At 38.6% G+C, this 19,350-nt stretch overlaps 1 protein-coding gene across 1 annotated transcript; it reads right to left on the reverse strand.

Moving 5' to 3' along the window:
* Window positions 1-5,376: 5,376 nt before the first annotated feature.
* Window positions 5,377-9,128, reverse strand: LOC148876011 (MLO-like protein 12). The gene is made up of 14 exons (XM_088965783.1): window positions 9,003-9,128; window positions 8,847-8,904; window positions 8,555-8,712; window positions 8,255-8,371; window positions 7,910-7,970; window positions 7,441-7,529; window positions 7,265-7,339; window positions 7,078-7,166; window positions 6,914-6,963; window positions 6,789-6,829; window positions 6,530-6,703; window positions 6,356-6,391; window positions 6,140-6,268; window positions 5,377-6,044 (listed from the first exon to the last, which is right to left on the reverse strand). The coding sequence occupies exons 1-14, from the start codon at window positions 9,126-9,128 to the stop codon at window positions 5,730-5,732; spliced, it is 1,518 nt and encodes a 505-aa protein (XP_088821909.1). The 3' UTR covers window positions 5,377-5,729.
* Between the last annotated feature and the right edge of the window lie 10,222 nt (window positions 9,129-19,350).

The raw sequence follows: 19,350 nt of genomic DNA on the forward strand, positions 1-19,350 counted from the left end.
ACCGATTCTGCACACTTGTTGAATTCTGTTATCACTGAATTTTGCACACTGCACTCAACTAGATCACAGTAGTCACACTGATCTCAACACATTTTTTTTTTGTTATTGCTGAGAATTGTACTCTTGACACCACAAACCCTACCCCTACGGCTACCTGAAATCTCACCACTATATGATCACAACTCTTCCTTCGAATCACCCAAAAACAACATAAATCCTAGCACATTACTGTCTGAAATCCCAGCATATGATCTGAAACGTAGTTCCTATTTGATTCATAACAGAAAACATGCATAGAAATCTCTTACCTTATCACTGGAAGAACAACCACACGAGTAGAAAATCAGCCTACACAAGACAACCACTGCACCACACAAATCGGCCCTCTTCTCTTCATCGATTAGGGGAGGGCTTCTTAGAAACCATAGCAACCGACCACACAAGACACAACTGGAGGCATAGAAACCTCCAAGGGAAGAGGGTGATCACTCCTTTTCAGCCCTTTCCCTTATCTCCACTTGATAGCAAGAAATCAAGAGAAAACCCTAGATTGGGTGCGTAGAGAACAGAAATGTAGGCAGACAGAAATCTAGGTAGATTCAAGTAGTTTGATACCATGTTATGATTGGCCTGCCTTGGAATTCTATTTGTCTGAGACCAGTTACGTAAAAAGAGGTAGAAAGGTGGAAGAAAGAGAGAAAGAGAAAAGGAGAAAAGTCTAGTTCGAACTGGAAGTCAAAAAACCTTCCTCCCATTCGGCCAGACATGTGCTTTTATTATTAAAAATAGTGGAAAAGACATATGTGCCCTTATTTAAGTAAGGAGCACTGGTTCTAACATAACATTACAGATCAACAACCTTAATATAAGTATAAAGACAAAAATACCCCTACACTAACAACTACTAAAATAATCTTCACATGAGATGGACGGTGAGAGCGACTACTTTTTCTGATTTCATGAAAGGGGTCCCATTGCCATTGGACAAAATATTTCAAACATGATGACAAGTGATTTTGTCAATCTTTTCGTTTGGAGGTGGGTTTATCATTCCTGTTGCTAGGAGCGATGGGATTCTAATTTCTCACTTTTTCTTCTCAATTCTAAAGAAATAAGAAACAATAGAAAAATAAGTAAAAAAGCTAAAAGAAACCAAAACAGTTTATTTCTTTCTCCTCTGTAACTACTGCAACTCCATGTGCTCACTTCCCTCTTCTCCAAATTCATGTATATCTGTCTACAACTTTCTCCTTTAAGCCTTGTTATCCATTCACAGGGGAAACAAACAGGCTTGCTCAATGGTCTCCGGTGAAGAACAGTTGCTGGAAAATGGATGAAATATTTTGAAAAATAGAATATTCCAAGTAATAGTGCCATTGTAACCGTTAGGGTTTGCATATTCGTCTATTCTATCAAAGAAAATAGAAAGTGTACTAAGAAGTTGCTTGATTAAGGTTAAATATGGTATTTTACAAATTGATTAGATGACGTTTAGGGGTAATTTTCAAAAATAGAATGGAGGATTTTACTAATTTGAAACTATAAGAGAGATTTTTAAGATTGCGAGAAACTTCAAGAGAGATTTTTGTATTTTACCCAAATTAATAACAAAATGTTTGATGAATATGGCAGGATTTGCACAGCAGCCCGATAATTCATCTTGAAATCCAAAAAGGCTTAATTTCAACTTCTGCTTCCCAATGTAATATATATATAGTTCGAGTATTCAAGTGATTGTGTAAGTTCAAAGGGTCGTTTGACATGAATGATTTATTGCATTGTTTTTAGTGAATAAAATACTAAGTAGGTTGTGATGTTGAAGTTGGGTTAAAAAAAATTCATTCAATCCAGCAACCCCATTTCTTCTCAAATGCTGAAGTTACACTTAAACTACGTTTGGCTTGTGAAAAAAGTAGGAAAAGAAAAAGGAAACTTTAAAAATTTTGTATATATTTCCCTATCATTTCTTTCCTTTCCCTACTTTTTCCTTCAAATCAAATATATTAATGACTTATTACTTTACCTTATAGTGGGTAAATTCATTAAATGATAAAATATTTAAGGGTGTAATAATCAATCTAACTTCATTTTATGACCATGTCCATAACCCTTTCTATTTTCCAATGATTAATATTTGGATCTACAGGAAATGTAAAAGGGGATGGGCATAAATTAATTGCAATTTAACAGTATATATTGTGACCTAAGCTAAGTTGGTTAACAATAACTAGAAAAATTCCCATACAAAACACACATTGCTCTCTAGTTCAATAATAGCACCCATCATCATGGTGACATCTCCCTTTTATTTTTTTATTTTTTTCTTCTCTCAAGGATTTAGGATGTATTTGTCATCTTTTATCTTCTAACTTATCTCCATATGGATAAAGAGCTAGGTTTGGTATCTTTGGATAAAGTTGGGTTCGAGGGGTAATAGTGAAGGGATGCGCTGATAATATTAAAATCGAAAAATGGGTTGCCCTAAGTCTTTGGATAATGTTATGTATGAAGGATGTTAGATTTTTTTTCTGAATTGCATTAAAGTTTAATTGAATTCAAACTCCTTCAATAAAATTCTGGTTCATCTTAGAGTAGTGGGAAAAATAGAATAATATATATTAAGGACCAGAAGTAGGAGTACAAGAAATTAACTTCAGTTTGTATGTTTTTTTTTCGAAGCCTTAAGTTTGTATGTAGATGGGTCTTCACTCCACATCTAGTACAAATACTAGTTCGAACTTGATTCCAAATTTGACAGATGACCTTGAGTACACATCACAATAAGCACAATATTTCTTCGTCCTTTCTTGTTCCGTACCGAACTTTAATTTGGTAGTGTCACCATATATCACTATTCATCTTATTTGCCTTTTTACGCTGCTATTCCAAATTCTATGTCATCGTTTTCAATCTAATCTAAATATATTTTTAGGGCTGATCTTGGTCCGTCCACCTATCCGATTATATATCTCTCTCAAGTAACTGTTATATGATCTTGTCCATTCATTTTTGGGTCCACACCTTCACCTTCACCGACCCAACTTCTAACCATATATAAAATATATGAATGCATTTTTTTTCTTTGTATTGTAACATTTTTTTCTAACTTAGCCGAGTCAAGTGGCAAGTGCTTTGACACGTCGGCTGGGCTTGGGCTTATGTTTTTTTTTTTTTCTGTATCTTGGGTTATGAGTTAATAATTTTGTTGTTTGAGGTGATAGGTTCTCTCAAATGCAAGTGTGGGATTGAGTGGATGGACTTTCTTAAGTATCCAGAAAGGAAAGGAATTGACTTGTTAGGCATTCGTCGGGGTTCCAGGAAACTTCTTGTGATCATGATGACTGTAACCGAGGAATGCGTTTGGATGTTGTTTATATAATGGGCTCTCAATATGTTGGGTTTGAACATGGGCTTTGAAGTGGGCTTGGTAAAGCTTCACCTATTATGTATGCATGTAGAATGGGCTTTTGGTTCAACACTGACCAGTACTGCAGTTCTCTCTCTCAAATCGCAAGTTTCTCTGGTGTGCTCTTCATCAAAATGAAATATCCAAATCAACTTGTATCAAAGGAATTTTATGCACAACACCTTGATGAAACAACAACCAAAGTTATAAATTTTGGAAACTTCACCCATTTTAAACCCAAAATGAAATTTCTAAATTTTCAATAATTTTTGGTAGATTTTTTTTTAATTTTTTAATATTTTACAGTATTTCTTGTATTTATATTATTTTCTAATGATGAAATCTAAAATTTCAAGAAAGATTCCAGTTTTTTGTCGGAAATAAAATTATTATTTTTATCTTCAAAAAGAAATATTGTAAGGATTTCGTTTTGGTTAACTTAACTAAAGCTGATATATTCAAAAATTTCTAGAAAATTTAAAGGGTAAATTTCTTAAACTACCCTTATGGTTTAGCTATGTATTCTTGCTGTTTGAAAATTGATTAACTCTACTCCTATATTTATGGCAATTGACTAATACTTCCCTTGCCGTTAGCATCCATTCAGATAAAAACAAGAAAAAGACTATTTTATCCTTTATTCTTCTTCAAATTTTCAAAATAAAACATATAAACCTTATTAAAGAAAAGAAGATAAATAAATCTTTCGCTCCAGGAGCCTTGTTGGCACTTCTCTCTATCCTTTTGTAATCATCCATGTAAGCACATGGATGATTACAAAAGGAATTGTTAATACCTCTCAACCGAAACAAAGGCGGCAATGATTCTTTCCCACTGATTTCTTCCCTTATTCTCCTCTATTTTCTTTAACCAGAATTGTTAATATTTTCCTCGACCAGAATCAGTTAACAACTCCAGAAGGGCATTTGGCAACAACCTGTGCGATCGTAATATCTGCACACCAGACCCTCCAAATCCAAGATTCAGTCCTTTCAGTTTCAAAGGTTGAGTGGTAATACACTACCATTCGCGCACAGAATCTTTAATACCTCCAAGCTACGGGTTCAGATGTTTTCGCCTAAAAGGAATTGGAAATTTTAAACAATAATTAAAAGTGAAGAGAAGCTTACAGAATTTGAATTTGAGAGCAGAACACATGAAAAAAGGCCTGAAAAATAAAAATAGACCCAGAATATTCAGAGCTCTAATGGCGGAAATAGGACTTCTTTTTTTCTGCAATTTGTGAGAAGGACAGAACTAGAAACGACTTTGGTGCATAAACCGCCTCCCCCACCCTTCTTCACACCTCTCTCTCTCTCTCTCTCTCTCTCACGAAACAACGGCCAGCTAGCACTTAAGACCAGGCGGAGCAGAGGCTCTGAGAGAAATACTCTCCCTGAAGTCTGAATTGAGTTATTTACTGCAACTTGGTTCCCTTTGTTTATCTGCTACCAGATGCAACCGGCTATATTTGTACAACCTGCGGAGGGATTTCGGTATCCAACGGACGGAGGTGACAAGGAGGCTGCAGAAATCTCAGCACTCAGCACAATTAAGAGCCGGTGTCGGAGATGCCAGTGCCGGTGCCGGAGATACCAGTGTCAGTGTGTCAGAGCTGGTGCGAGGGGGGACAATGAGATATTCGGTCAGAGCCGGTGCTCGTGCGTGTGAGTATTTTAGTCGATTTTTAAACAATAAGCATACACTTAATTAACTAAGCCACAAGGGTAGTTTAAGAAATTTATCCAAATTTAAAACCATAATTAGTATTCTTACACTATTTTTTTAAGCGGGAGAAGTCCTCCAGTCTACTCCTCCCAATACCCCATATCCCCTGGACCAGCAACAGTTGCAGAAACTAGTATGAAAAGAATTCATATCAACCAAACATGAGTAGCTGCAAATAGTAACGATAACAATTCACTCCATAAATGTTCCTCATATCTGCAACAATGGAATTATGGGAAAATGCTAATAATAAATAATTTACTGGGAGTATTCACCATTCTAACAAAAATTGAATAATGGCAGCCATTCATTTAATAAATGTAGTTCTTGCCCAACCAATCTCCATACTCTTCTCAAATTCCCCAAAGAACACACAAACGCTTCCAGCACTTGAACTGCATTAATTCCGGAATAAATTCGTCGACCATCTTTCGATATCATACAGGAGCATAGGCTTTAATTGCAGGTCATGCCTGATTAGTTCCTCTCCACTCTCCAGTTGAGTATTGATCTTCATTATAATTTACAGAGGTTGCGTGGCTGATGACCTCAGAAATTACCCTCTGCGCGCAGAGTCAATAATTGCTAGTTTTAATTACCAGCCAAACGAGATCTCACCATCATAGCTTCTGGGGTTGTTCATATTTACATCAAACTTCTCTTCCCTGATTTCGACGCCTAGATGTCCAGCATCAGCATTTGGTGATGGATGATAAAGCTCCACCGTTTCAACCTCCTGTCCGTCAGATAATGAGGTATCAAGTGTTCGAGAGGGTGAAGGATCAGGCGAAGCAACGGTAGAATTGGTCTTGCTGCTGGTGGCTAGACTCCGCTTTGCACTACGGTGCCAGTTCTTCAGACCGTCAATCACCCGCTCGGTGAATACAGACTTCTTCATTGATGAACCCATCTAATCAAGGTGAAAGGTTGATTAAATGCTCAGAGAAGAAAGTGAAAGCATGTGATTATAACCATCTGACTAACACGTTACTTGACTTAATTTACCTGTGTGACTAGAGCATACAGAGGTAGCGTTGCATAGCCGCAGTAGACTTGCACTAACACACCCATAGCGAACCTTATAACAATGTCCTCTGTCGTTCTATGGAAGCATGATCTCAGCCCAAATTTGTACTGAATTTAGACAAAATTTAGCTGCTGAGTTTCACAGAATGTGGAAAATTACTTGCTCAAATTACACTAATAAGTTCCAATACCTACCCATGTCCATGCGAAGAATGCCAGTTGAAAGGCGTTCTGCGAAACTCAAATATTAAAGTCTGAGCGAGAATACCGATATAGAACGATGGATGCTTGTTTTCATAGAAAAAAGAAATGAAATTTCATCAAACAGAAGTGAGCCATATCATTCTTTGTTAACAGTTATGGTTTTACCTGAAACAGGATGAATTGGATAAGGTGGAGAAGTAATTGTGGTCGTTTGAACCAGAAGAGGTCGTCATTGGGCTTCACAATGAAAGTTCCTCTTACAACAGGAGCCTCACCATGGCTTTCCAAACCCATTTTGGTTATCACAACTTGCAGCTTCGTCCCCACCAACAGAAGCATCTGCAACACCAAAGAAATTTATTAATCAATTTCCTCTTTCTTCTACCATTTCACAATAACAAGCCATATGAAATGAAGGGCTCACCACTAAAGGAATAAATGGAAGCCAGAAATAATTGTAAAATCCTGCAGATGAAAGAAAGTTAGTTGACTTTGCCTAGTTTATTAAACAGAGTGGTGTTCATTGAAAACTAGAACCATTAGTGTTACCATTTGCATTGAAAAATATGAACACCACCGAGAATATCCACATCAACGGGCTTCAGAAGAAACAAAAAAAAAATATAATAAAATAAAAAATGCGTCCAGTAATCAGTTAATTGGATTTTGAAGTGCACCATGACAAATATATAAATCTTCCTCTAGATAATTACCTTACTCCGACCACCACGCGAAAATCTTCATCCACAGCTCGTCTGAGAAACTTTTGGAAGTCGAACTCACTACCTTCTGCAAAGTGAGCCTAGGAGGAGAGAAACGACAAGAAACTTAACTTGTTAGAATCAAAATCAGGTGAAGCATTCTTCTGTGTTAATTTATTGAAACTAGTCTTGGAATTACCATAATGAATCCATGGCGAAGAGTGAAATAATCTGTTTTGGAGACAGACGCATTGAACTGCCGAAGAAAACAGACCTACAAAATTGCAGGTATGATTCATATGATTAGAAGACCAGACAGCAGGTACGTAGGTACAGGGAACTGAAAATCTTGCTTCTTCTGTGCGCAGAGCTTACAGGCCAAAGAAGTAAAGGGTATTCACTCCAGCACTTCAGATGTCGTTTGCCGAATGATGTTTGATGGGTGAGCCTAAACCTTCTTGGATCTACATAGTTCAATAACTCCTATAATTAGAAGATTTTGCTGAATTATACATATTATAGTCAGAATTAATGTTAGATTCTTTTGTTCAGAACCGACATGTTGTTACATGTTAGAGCAAAGCAGCTGAAGCCCTTAAATCGCAGGACAAAAGGTGAAGAGGATTTACTACTGCAACACTGCAACTACAATGGTTGGGTTATCCTTTTGTGACTTAAGAGCTCCAGAATAATGAACACATCCATGGTGCTAGCATTTGCTTAATTGTTATCTCCAGCATTTAATTAACAGCCACACAAATGCAAGTAGTTCTACTGTCTTCAATCTATATTTTCAGAACAACCGTTAATATTCCAACCAAGTCCTAAGCCCCCAGAAGCATACCATTGGTGAACTGATATTCAAGAGTTCTTGTTTCTTCCTCCCAAGATTCCCATCTCTTCATCTGGTGAATCAAAAAAGAGAGACATTAGTCAAAATAAACAACACCGGACACAATTTCCTCGAGAACAATCTGCAAATAGAAGCTTCCCTTAAACTAATAATATTTTCAGGCTACTACAATTATTTATATATTTTTGGATTGACTGCTTACATTTGTTGTTTAAATTCTAATCGTGAAATGTCAAATTTGTTGACAAATATGGTGCAAAACGGGAAACTAAGCAAGATAATTAACTAAAAGATCAGAAAAGGTAAGGTCCATGATGTAATAACAGAGCTAATTACCTTGGCCATCCCAAGACCAAAGGTGAGAACGCAGGAAAGAACGTGAAAGAAGGCCAAGACAAAGATCAAGTACTGGAGTTGCTGAACACCGTTTCTAGACAAAATTGAAACCTTTCCCTGTTCATAAAAATCAAACCAAGGAAAGATCAGGAACAGCCAAATCAGTATTACATCACAAACCCATAAACAGGAGGCCCATCAATCATGATTCAACGGCAGTCATGGGGGCATGTTTTATAAGAAAAACCAATACAGCAAAACCTATGTATTGATTTTGCTTGCTTTGAATATATTTCATACCTCCTCTGCACATCTGGGTTCTTCCTCAATGTCATTTGAGTGAATTAAGTTCTTGCATGGAAGGAAGCTCTCGCCGACATTCTTGGGGATGCAGATCTTAGAGATGTGCTCTTCGCAAATGGTTAGTAATAAGGAGATGAAGCCCAAGAGCATCAGCTCTACATTCAAGAGAGAAAGACAAGGTTACACAAAAGGAAACAGAAAGAGATTAATTATTAACATTGAAGGAAAAGAAAGAAGACCGGTCGAAGGACAAATATTATAAATTGAACGAAGGTTATCTGTACTATACCTGATTTGATCTTGTAAAGAGCCAATCTTAGAGACTTCCTTCTCCGTCTTGTAAAGAACTGAAACAAACACCAACAAATGGTATCATTACCATTAAGTAAAATGTACGCTCCACAGATATGCACCAAACCCATGAATATACAGAAACTATATGTACGTTGCTTATGAGATCGAGAGCATGTTCGATGAGAATAGAGATGGAAATTAACACAAAACAAACAACAGCAATAGCCCATGTTGGTGTTTCTTCAATAGATGATCCTATCGCTTCTGTTTCTGCCATATTCTCTCTCTCTCTCTCTCTCTCTCTCTCTCTCTCTTTTTCTCTATCAACTGTTATCTTTTAAATCAAGTATCGCGCTAGTTCTCCCTTCTGGTGTAAGCAAGACAAGAAAGCGTTAAAAGCATCAGAAGATCTCTCTCTCTCTCTCTCTCTCAAAATTAAGGGTGGTGGGTATAGTCAAAACACATGCAGGGGAAATCCCTCATTCTGTGTACCATTTCTGACCGTTGAATCATCTAAGAATCACATGTACGGATGCCATTGACGTGTTAGGGATGGACGAGTTAGACTTAAGACCCGAGAACACACTCGCCCTAAATGTGGTAGCTAGGGACCCACCACCAATCCTCCGTGAACAGAACCGGACCTTTCATTTGATGAGATTCATTGATGGCTGATGACTGTGCGTCTGATGGAATGACTCAGTATGGACTCTTGTCTTGTGTGTGCTTTTACGCCTACGTAAGGCGTGATAAAGAAATGTGGTGGTCGTGCCCCATGTGTCATTGAAATTTTGAACAGTGGGATCACTTGGTCCCTGCTTTCCCACTTTAATGGGACGAAGATGCGTTTTAGCCATTAGATTGGCATCATATATACGACATTTATGTGGGTTTTAGACTTTTACTGGTGAGGTGGACCGAGAGAATTAAGAGGGTTTTTCAAAAAAAAAAAAAATCGACCCTAAAATGCCTTGCCACGTGTTTAATATATAAGCAGTTCTAGCTGACAAAATAACAAGTCATATACATGTGCCGGTAAGCAGCAAAGCTTAACCTAAGTACCTAACCAATAAACACTTGGCAGAAAAACAAAAATTACAAGACATGGCATGGGCAAGAAACCAAGTGACCAACCAATAAACGATGAAAGATAACCTGTTCAACCAAGTGACCAACCACCCCCTTCAAATAGCCAATTCAAAAGTAGAGACCAAAAAAAATCAAGACCATGTTCACTTCTCCTTAATTTAATTTTAATAATTCATGGTAAAGTGTCAAAGTGAGAAAGCAAAGTTATAATCTATGAAATGATTTAGAAATCTCCATTAGAAGGGATTATCTATGATGCCAAAGAGTTTATGGTATGTATAGCTCATAGTTTCCAACAAACAGGTATCAATAGACTAACAAAGTGGAGATTAGATTTTTTTGTATTTGGTGATATATTCGAATATTCTATAAGAGCTATTTAAATAGCGCAACACCATACTAATAATAACACTTTTTACATAACGAGTCCGGTTCTTCTGCTCACGAAAACTCTGTTCACTTTTACCCACATAACATGACAATTATATATGGAGAATATCTCATCTTTCTACATAATATTATGCAAAAGAAAATATTTCCAATTCACGGGAATAGTATGTTGTATGTAAACATGAGCAAGAATAATCAAATTATTAATATCAAAAAAACAAGAATAATCAAATTATTAGGAAATTTTTACTTTTGAAAATATTTCCAATTCACGGGAATAGTATGTTGTATGTAAACATGAGCAAGAATAATCAAATTATTAATATCAAAAAAACAAGAATAATCAATTATTAGGAAATTTTTACTTTTGAAAATTTGTCTATAAAAATACATTATATAATATTTATATGTAAAGATGGTTGGGCCAAATTGTCAACCTTTAACCCAACCTAAACTTCAACAGGATCCAATTAGGTTTAATGCAGGCTAATCTCTATCCACACCGTCATGGGATCTGCCCTTCACATTGACCTTACAGGCACATCCCATCATGTATTAAAAATATCTCTCATAAATAATAATATATAAATACGAGAGATATTCTCAATTAATAATTAATATAAAATCGGTAAAAGAGTACTACATGATAAACAGATCCGGATTCATCCACTCTACAATTCTCCAAATAGACAATCAATTATAATATACTACAACTTATAAATCTTGTACATATATACATAAAAAATATCTTCCATATACATGCATATTAAATTCATACGAAGTTTCCAACCAAAATCACTAGCAGTAATAAAGTCAATCAATATGATGTTGATGCAAAGGCGAGAATTAAAAATGAGAGATTTTGATCTTTTTTCCTCTTTTACTTTTTTTCGTCCTTTGATTTTGTTATCACACGTAAATGTCAAATTGAGTAAGCTTGCTCAGAAGCGATCTGCAACCATCCAAAAACAATATTTTAAAAAATAAAAGGCTACACCCTGAAGACCAACCATAGTCACGATAGGGTTGACTGAGATACAATTAACTTATTCACGAAAAAGATACAATTTCACTTCCCAAAACAGAGATACAATTTCACTCATCAACCCACACCCACTCTCATTAGGGGTGCAATTTGAAAATTTTGAGTGGATTTGTGTTTTGCCAAAATGCTAATTTGGGCCAACTCTAATCCAACCCAATTCTGTATCCACTATCCACCCATTTAATTCAATTTGATCATTAGATACGGAGATTTAAAGCCAGTCCAATGGGTCTAATACTCTAATTCAACCCGAGTTCACCTCCTCTGCGCCCCACGGAGGGTGCTCCGCAGATCTGAATTCATTCAACCCATCTAGGCGGATAAAGTCAATTAGGTGTATCCGTTTGGAAATGGGGTTTCTGAAAATTGGAGAAGCTTTGTGAAGACATTGTTTCTAAAATGTTATTTGCTTCCATTCATTTTCATCAGTTTTCTATTGGATTACCGATAAATTCGTTCATAGGATACAACAGATCCTTATGCAAGCATTTACAATTAGTAAAGTTCAAGAGTCTCTGAAGAAACTGAAGGGATAGGATATCTATCACATAGATGCCCAAAGATTGCGGAATAAGGGAGCAAATTTCAAAAATTTTTCTCTCCCTTCAATTGGGAATCACGATCCCTATTTAAAAAATCATATTTTCAATGATCATTCTTAAACCATAAACTAAACCAGATCTGAACCAAAAGGAGTAGTAGAGGATGTACCTGATACAGAGAAACAATATTTCCCAATGGAGGTGTTCACGCCTAAGGAAGGATCCAAAATCTGCTCCCACTGAAAATGGCGCAGTGCAGGATGGAGCAGAATCAACAGTGTTCTTCCAAAAGAACTTGACCCTTCGCAAGAATCAACATGATGGCTTGTGAATACAGCTCCAATCAAACTTTTCCCCAAAAGATTGGTATCAAGATCAAATCTTGATTACTCTTGTAGAGTAGGAGATCGAACTGTTGGAAGCGGCGGCTGCAGAAAGGAGGCGGCAAGAGAGTATTCGCAGGGAGCAGAAGTTCTCTCTTCTTGTGATTTCAGCTCTAAAAACAGGAGTTGTGTATTGCATGTTGAAAGGCTACAGCCCCCTCCTCCTTTTATATTCTTAAAGGGATCAACTCCTAATCCTATTATGAGTTGGAGATCCAAATCATATTTGGATTAGAAGTCCCCTTAAGTGATAAGGGATAACCCTTATCTTATCTGCAGATCAGATCATCTATCTCTTAATCAAATTAGGAGGCTTAGCCCTCCAAACTACTGCCCAGTTGGGCTTCCTTGTATGGTGTGGGACCCAAGCATTGATCTACACATCAGCCACATGGGTTCAACCCAGCCTTTGTTACAAGGCCTAGCCGAATACACTGTTATTGACAGTGCACCCCCTGAAACCCAATTCATGGGTTCTATGGGCCCAACAGTTACCCTAAGTGGTCCCTAGGCCAAGCCACCTTGTAACACCCAGGGACTGTGGGCAGATGCAAGATTAGCCCATCAGGTATTATCCTTAATGATCTTACACTTAACCTCTCAGCCCATAATGATCATACACTGCCCAACAAGAGAGAACCTCTCCCTCCGCTGCAAGGAACAGTGTTGCACTCTCTGTTTATATGGATCTCGGGAATTAAAACCTTTAGCAAATCATTTCGAAACCATAATATATATATATATATACTTTTATATCTCATATAAAATATTTTGCAAAACAAATCTCAACGATTGAAATCAGCTGCCAGCAGTCTTGGTTTCCATTAGTGAGAGTGCATCCCTGATCATTACCTTTGTCCGACAAAGGGGCTGATCCTGTCACTATGATTACCCACTCAGATGAATTCTCAGACTGTCCCAACATACCCAGGTTTTGACCCCCGCTAAGGATCTCACTGATTGGTACATCAAAGATAGTCCAATCCGGCACCAAGTGCAGTATCATAATCGAGTCTAGGGGTCGGGTGTAACTTTCAAGTTTTGCCTATCAATATCCAAGGTCCAGGGCAATACTGGAAATCTGGTCCAATTCATAGATTCAATTAATCCTACACTGTATGTGCCTAGGGTCTCACCCTGGCAGCTGAGACAGGCCACCCCAACCGATTTGGTGGCACCACAGTGTCAACCTTGTCAGGATAGGTCTCCCTAGACTGACCCACTGACTGTGAACATTCTAAACTAACATGAGTCTCATTAAGTGTCCAATTTAAGGGTATTACACAGAAACATACCAAGGGAACATGAATCAAACATGCACTTTAATTCATTTACAATAAACTCATAAAGTACATCATTATGATTGAAGCTAAGGGCATACAAAACTGTCTAACAGCTCCCACTTGCACTTAGGTCCAATCAGGTACAAGCCGGAGTCTCATGCTTTCCACATATTTCTCAAACACTTTCTGTGATAGTGGCTTCGTCAATGGGTCTGCTACATTTTTCACTGACTCTACCTTCTGAATCAAGACGTCCCCTTTACCAACAATCTCCCGTAGTACCTGATACTTCCTCTCGATGTGCTTCGACTTCGAGTGGGCTCGTGGCTCTTTAACCTGAGTAATGGCTCCATTGTTGTCACACAACAATGGGATGGGTGATGTGCTGGACGGAACTACTCCCAACTTGTGAATGAACTTTTTCATCCACACAGCTTCTTTGGCAGCCTCACTTGCGGCAATGTACTCAGCCTCGGTCGTGGAGTCTGTAGTGGACCCCTGTTTGTTGCTTTTCCAACAAACAACAGACGATCTAATCGTGGAAACATATCCAGATGTAGACTTTCTATCATCTGGATCCGACTGAAAGTTGGCATCTGTATACCCTTGGATCTGTAGTGAGCTACCATCGAATACTAGACAAAACTCTTTTGTCCTTCGAAGGTACTTAAGTATGTTTTTCACAGCAGTCCAGTGCTCCTGCCCTGGTTGGCCTGAAATCTGCTTACTACACTCACTGCCTGAGCAATATCAGGATGAGTGCACAACATAGCATACATGATGATTCCTACGGCAGAGGCATAGGGAACGCCTTTCATGCCATCAATCTCCTCAGAAGTCTTGGGAGACATCTTCTTGGAGAGAGTGAGTCCATGCCTGAAAGGAACATTTCCTTTCTTGGAGTTCTCCATGCTATATATTTTGACTATTTTATCAATGTAAGCAGATTAGGATAATCCTATTATCTGCTTCGATCTATCTCTATAGAGTCGAAGACCTAGTATATAGGAGGCTTCTCCAAGATCTTTCATGGAGAATTGCTATGAAAGCCATACTTTCACCGTAGTTAACATTCCTACATCATTCCCAATGAGTAGAATGTCATCTACATATAGAACCAAGAGGGTAACCTTATCTCCACTGTACTTCCTGTAGACATAGGGTTCATCCGGATTCTGCTCGAAGTCAAACGATTTGACAGCAGAGTCAAAACGGATGTTCCAACTTCTAGAAGCTTGCTTAAGTCCATAAATGGATCTTTTAAGTTTACATACCATGTTTTCCTGACCTGTAGTAATGAAGCTTTGCGGCTGTTGCATATAGATATCTTTAGTAAGATCTCCATTCAGGAATGCAGTTTTGACATCCATCTGCCAAATCTCATAATCATGGTATGCTGCTATATCTAGTAGGATCCTAATGGATTTAAGCATGGCAACAGGCGAAAAGGTTTCCTCATAATCAATGCCCTCTTTCTGAGTGTACCCTTTCGCCACCAGACGGGCTTTGAAGGTTTCAACCCTACCATCGGGGCCCTTCTTCCTCTTGTAAATCCATTTGCAACCGATTGCTTTTACCCCGGAGGGTGGATCTACTAGAGTCTAGACTCCATTGGTCTCCATTGAGTCCATCTCTGCTCTCATCTCCTCCACCCACTTCTGGGAATCTATGTCCAACATAGCTTCCGCGTAAGTTACGGGATCCTCCTCACTAGTCAGGTTTCCACCAGGTAACTATCCTAGTCATAATCATAACGGATTGGTGGCCTGGATACCCGAGTGGATCTTCTAGGTTGGTCACTACCTGGAACTTGTGGGACATCTCCCACTGCTCCTCATCAAGAACAACTTCCTGATGATGAGTGTCCAGGATGAAATTGGTTTCCAAGAATTGTGCATTTCGACTGCAGAACACTTTTTGCTCACTTGGGTCATAGAATAGGTAACCTACAGAGCCTTTTGGGTAGCTTACAAACAGGCAACGACTGGTCTTGGATTCCAACTTGTCTGCACTCGTTCTTTTAATGTGTGCTGAACAACCCCAAATCTTCAAGTGTCTAACACTTGGTTTCTTTCCAGTCCAAAGTTCATATGGAGTGTTCGGAACCGATTTGGTTGGAACCCGATTCAGCACGTAAATCGCAGTCTCTAATGCGTAACTCCAAAAGGATGTGGGTAACTCTGAGTGTATGAGAAGTGACCGGACCATATCCAATAAGGTCCTATTCCTCCTCTCTGAAACACCGTTAAGTTGTGGTGTAGCAGGAGGAGCTAATTGTGATACAATCCCATTGTCCTTTAAGTAGTCCTTGAATTCGTCATAGAGATACTCACCACCTCGATCTGATCGAAGGGCTTTAATTTCTCTCCCTAACTGTTTCTCTACCTCTTGTCTAAACTCTTTGAACTTTTCAAAGGATTCAAACTTGTGTCTCATTAGGTACACGTAACCATATCGTGAAAAATCATCTGTGAAGGTGATGAAATACATGTGTTGATTTCGTGTCCTAACACTCAGGGGACCACATACATCAGTATGTATTAGGTCAAGTGTGCCTGTACATCTTTTAGGCTTACTGTTAAATGGCCGTTTTGTCATCTTGCCTTGTAGGCAAGGCTCATAGGTGGGAAGATCTTCTACAGTTAGAAAATCCAAAGGACCATCCTTTACCAACCTAGTGATTCGGTCAACACTGATGTGGCCAAGTCGGTAATGCCACAGACACATGGGATTAATTGTATCACAGCTTCTCTTCTTGGGGATTTCAGCCGACGTTGTCTCGGTTATGTTAGTTTCTAGAGAAGGATGTAGAACATAGAGACCGTTCTCCAGTTCCCCATATGCGATGAATCTGTTATTTCTTTTAATAGTAATCGTATTACTAAAGAAGACAGAATAACCATCTACACACAGTTTTGAGACATAAATCAAAATTCTCTTTAAATTTTGTACATAAGTACAATCTCTCAGTACAATAGTTCCTTCTCTAAAAAGTAACTCCACGGTTCCTATGGTCGTGGCTGCAACAGTTGCAGTAGTCCCCAAGTAGAGTGTGACTCCTCATTGACTCAGCCTTCTGCTTACTTTGAACCCTTGTAGTGAATTACACGCATGAGTTGAAGCTTCGGAGTCAATACACCAGGACGCAAAAGCTACCAATAAATTGGTTTCTATAACACAAGTTTCGAAATTACCTTTCTTGGATTCCAGGTAGGCAGGACAGTTCCTTTTCCAGTGGCCGATCTTCTTGCAGAAGTGACAGGCATCCGATGCTTTGTCTTTCTTCTGCTTCTTGGGTTTGGCAGCCTTCTTCTGGGGCTTTCTCTTTGCCTTCCTTTTCTTGCCTGATTCGCCAGTTTCAACAAGCATGGGAATGGGCCCATCCTTTTTAATCAATTCTTCGGCCCTCTACAACAATTGCTGAGTTCCTGCAAGCTAATGTTCAGCTTGTTCATGTTGTAGTTCATGATGAATGGATTAAAGGATGGAGGCAGAGAGTTGAGAATAGCATCGATCTGTGTTACCAGATCTAGCTCGGATCCAAGAGCCTCCAGTTCGTTGATATAACCCATCATCCGGAGACAATGGTCGTGAGCTTGTTGGCTCTTGGACATCTGCGCGGTCATGAACTATTTCAAGGCCTTCTACCAAGTAGAATGATTTTGCTCTTCGTACATTGTCTTGAGACTATCCAATACATCATTGGCAAGTTCGATCTGATCGAACTACCTCTGAATTGGATTGTCCAAGGAGGCAATGATATAACAACGGGCAAGGGAGTTTTTCTCCTCCCATTCTTGGTATTCTCTTCTACGGGCCTCAGAAGCCCTATCTCCCGGACGATCCGGGGCAGGATTCTTGGCTACCTTATCCAACTTTTCAGAGGTTAAGACCAACATAAGGTTCCTGTACCAGTCAGCATAGTTTGGACCCTTAAGCTTGTTGTCATCAAGAAGCTTTGCAAATGATCCGTTTGCCATTTTCTGATAAAAGAGCAAACATCAGTCTACAACCTAATTTGATTCATGTTCATTACATAGATATGGATTTTAATCTACGTTCCATTTCCATTTATTCATCTCAGAGATTTCCTTCCTTTCTCAGTGTTGGAGACTACGGGTTGTCTCTAGAAATGTGGGAAATCACATAGGGTGCATGGAGCCAATTGTTTCAGCTGCATAACCCCACCACCTTTCTGTGAAGGATCATCTCCACTCATCATATGAGTTTTCCCTTTTGCCTCTGTCAGACAAGGTTCAGAGCCGTTTTCAGGTAAACCTTTCTGTCCAGTGAGTGCTTACCCATCACGTTCGTGAACGCCAAGGTACCGTGAGAGAGTTCCCATTTTCTGGTGAAGCCCCTCCCACATCAGTCTATGACGCCCCTATCATCTTATGAAACACTTAGACAAGCCCGACAGTAAATGGATAGTCCATTTTCTGGTGCGTTTCCTCATTACTGAAGGACCCATCCTCATGCTAATGATGGAAGGCCTTTAGAGAGTTCATCATATGAATCTCCCTATCACATGCACTCATATTAGTTGGAGGGAATAGTTATTATGCCCTAGTTTGATTTAGGTCAAACCAAAGTGGCTCCCATTGACTTTCATAAAGTTAGATTTCAGTGGGCCTAGGGTTCCGCACGTAACCTCTCGATGAGGTGTGAGGCCCACCACTGAGAGAGGTCATCCAATGACCAAAAGGGACGCCATGGCAATGATGTGCATTCAGCCATGGTGTGCGCAAGAGCCACTGTCGATTGAGCATGGGCCAAGCACTTATGGCCCATGTACGTAACACATCACACATCCATACATCTCATGTAGGGATAAATTGATCCAATCAATTAATCATCTGTAAGGCCCATTGGAAGCCCATTTTAAATCCATAATATTAACCATTAATATTATCTTGGTATATGGGCTGAATTAGGGTTACCCAATTCGGCCCATATAGCTTTATCCTTTGAAGTGAGCTTTTGGCGGTTTTAACTATTTAAAACAGGGCCTTTACAGGTTGGGCCGAATTAACCATTTAATTAAATATCAATCATCAGACCCATTTGTGGGAAAATTAGGGCTGACTTTCAGCCTTGATTAGACCCTAGATTTGGTCCAAATAGTTTGAACCAATCTTGGTTCGAATGGGTCTAGGGTTTGATCTTTAATTAAATCTTTAATTCAAGAAAATAATCTAAAATTAAATACTGATAAAAGAAAATCAAGAATCAGTCAAACAGGGCTGTTCGTACAATCCATTCTGCAAAAGAGAGGTTAGATCATAGTTTGCAATTTCATAAACTACAAATCGCAAACTGTATTTCTCTCATCTGCGAAATCTTCTTCTCTGCGAAATCTCCCTTTCTGCGTCGCCATCTTCGATCCAAAAATAAAATAAATAGAAATCCTATTTCTATTAATAATTACATCAGATCGGATACCTATACACTCAGTCTAAAAAATAAAATAAAAATTATTTACAGACCAAATAATTCGAGAAACTGCAAATCTTGCAGGTTCCCTGCGCAAACCAAGAATTCGATCTCCTCTTGTATGAACAACCCATAAATCACGAAAATCATAAAGAACTATTCTAAACAATAATTAGATTTATATAAAAATAATTTCAGATTATTTGCCCATCAATTTTGGGAACAAATTTCCCAAAACCCATATCTGCGCAAATCTGGTAGAACGCCTTCTGCCCATTTGCGTAGGTTCAGATCTGAAACAAACTGGTTCAAGATTTGAACCATGGCTCTGATA

Source organism: Nelumbo lutea, chromosome 1, assembly GCF_056320005.1.
Source record: "Nelumbo lutea isolate HS-2025 chromosome 1, American lotus-T2T, whole genome shotgun sequence".
Taxonomy (NCBI): domain Eukaryota; kingdom Viridiplantae; phylum Streptophyta; class Magnoliopsida; order Proteales; family Nelumbonaceae; genus Nelumbo; species Nelumbo lutea.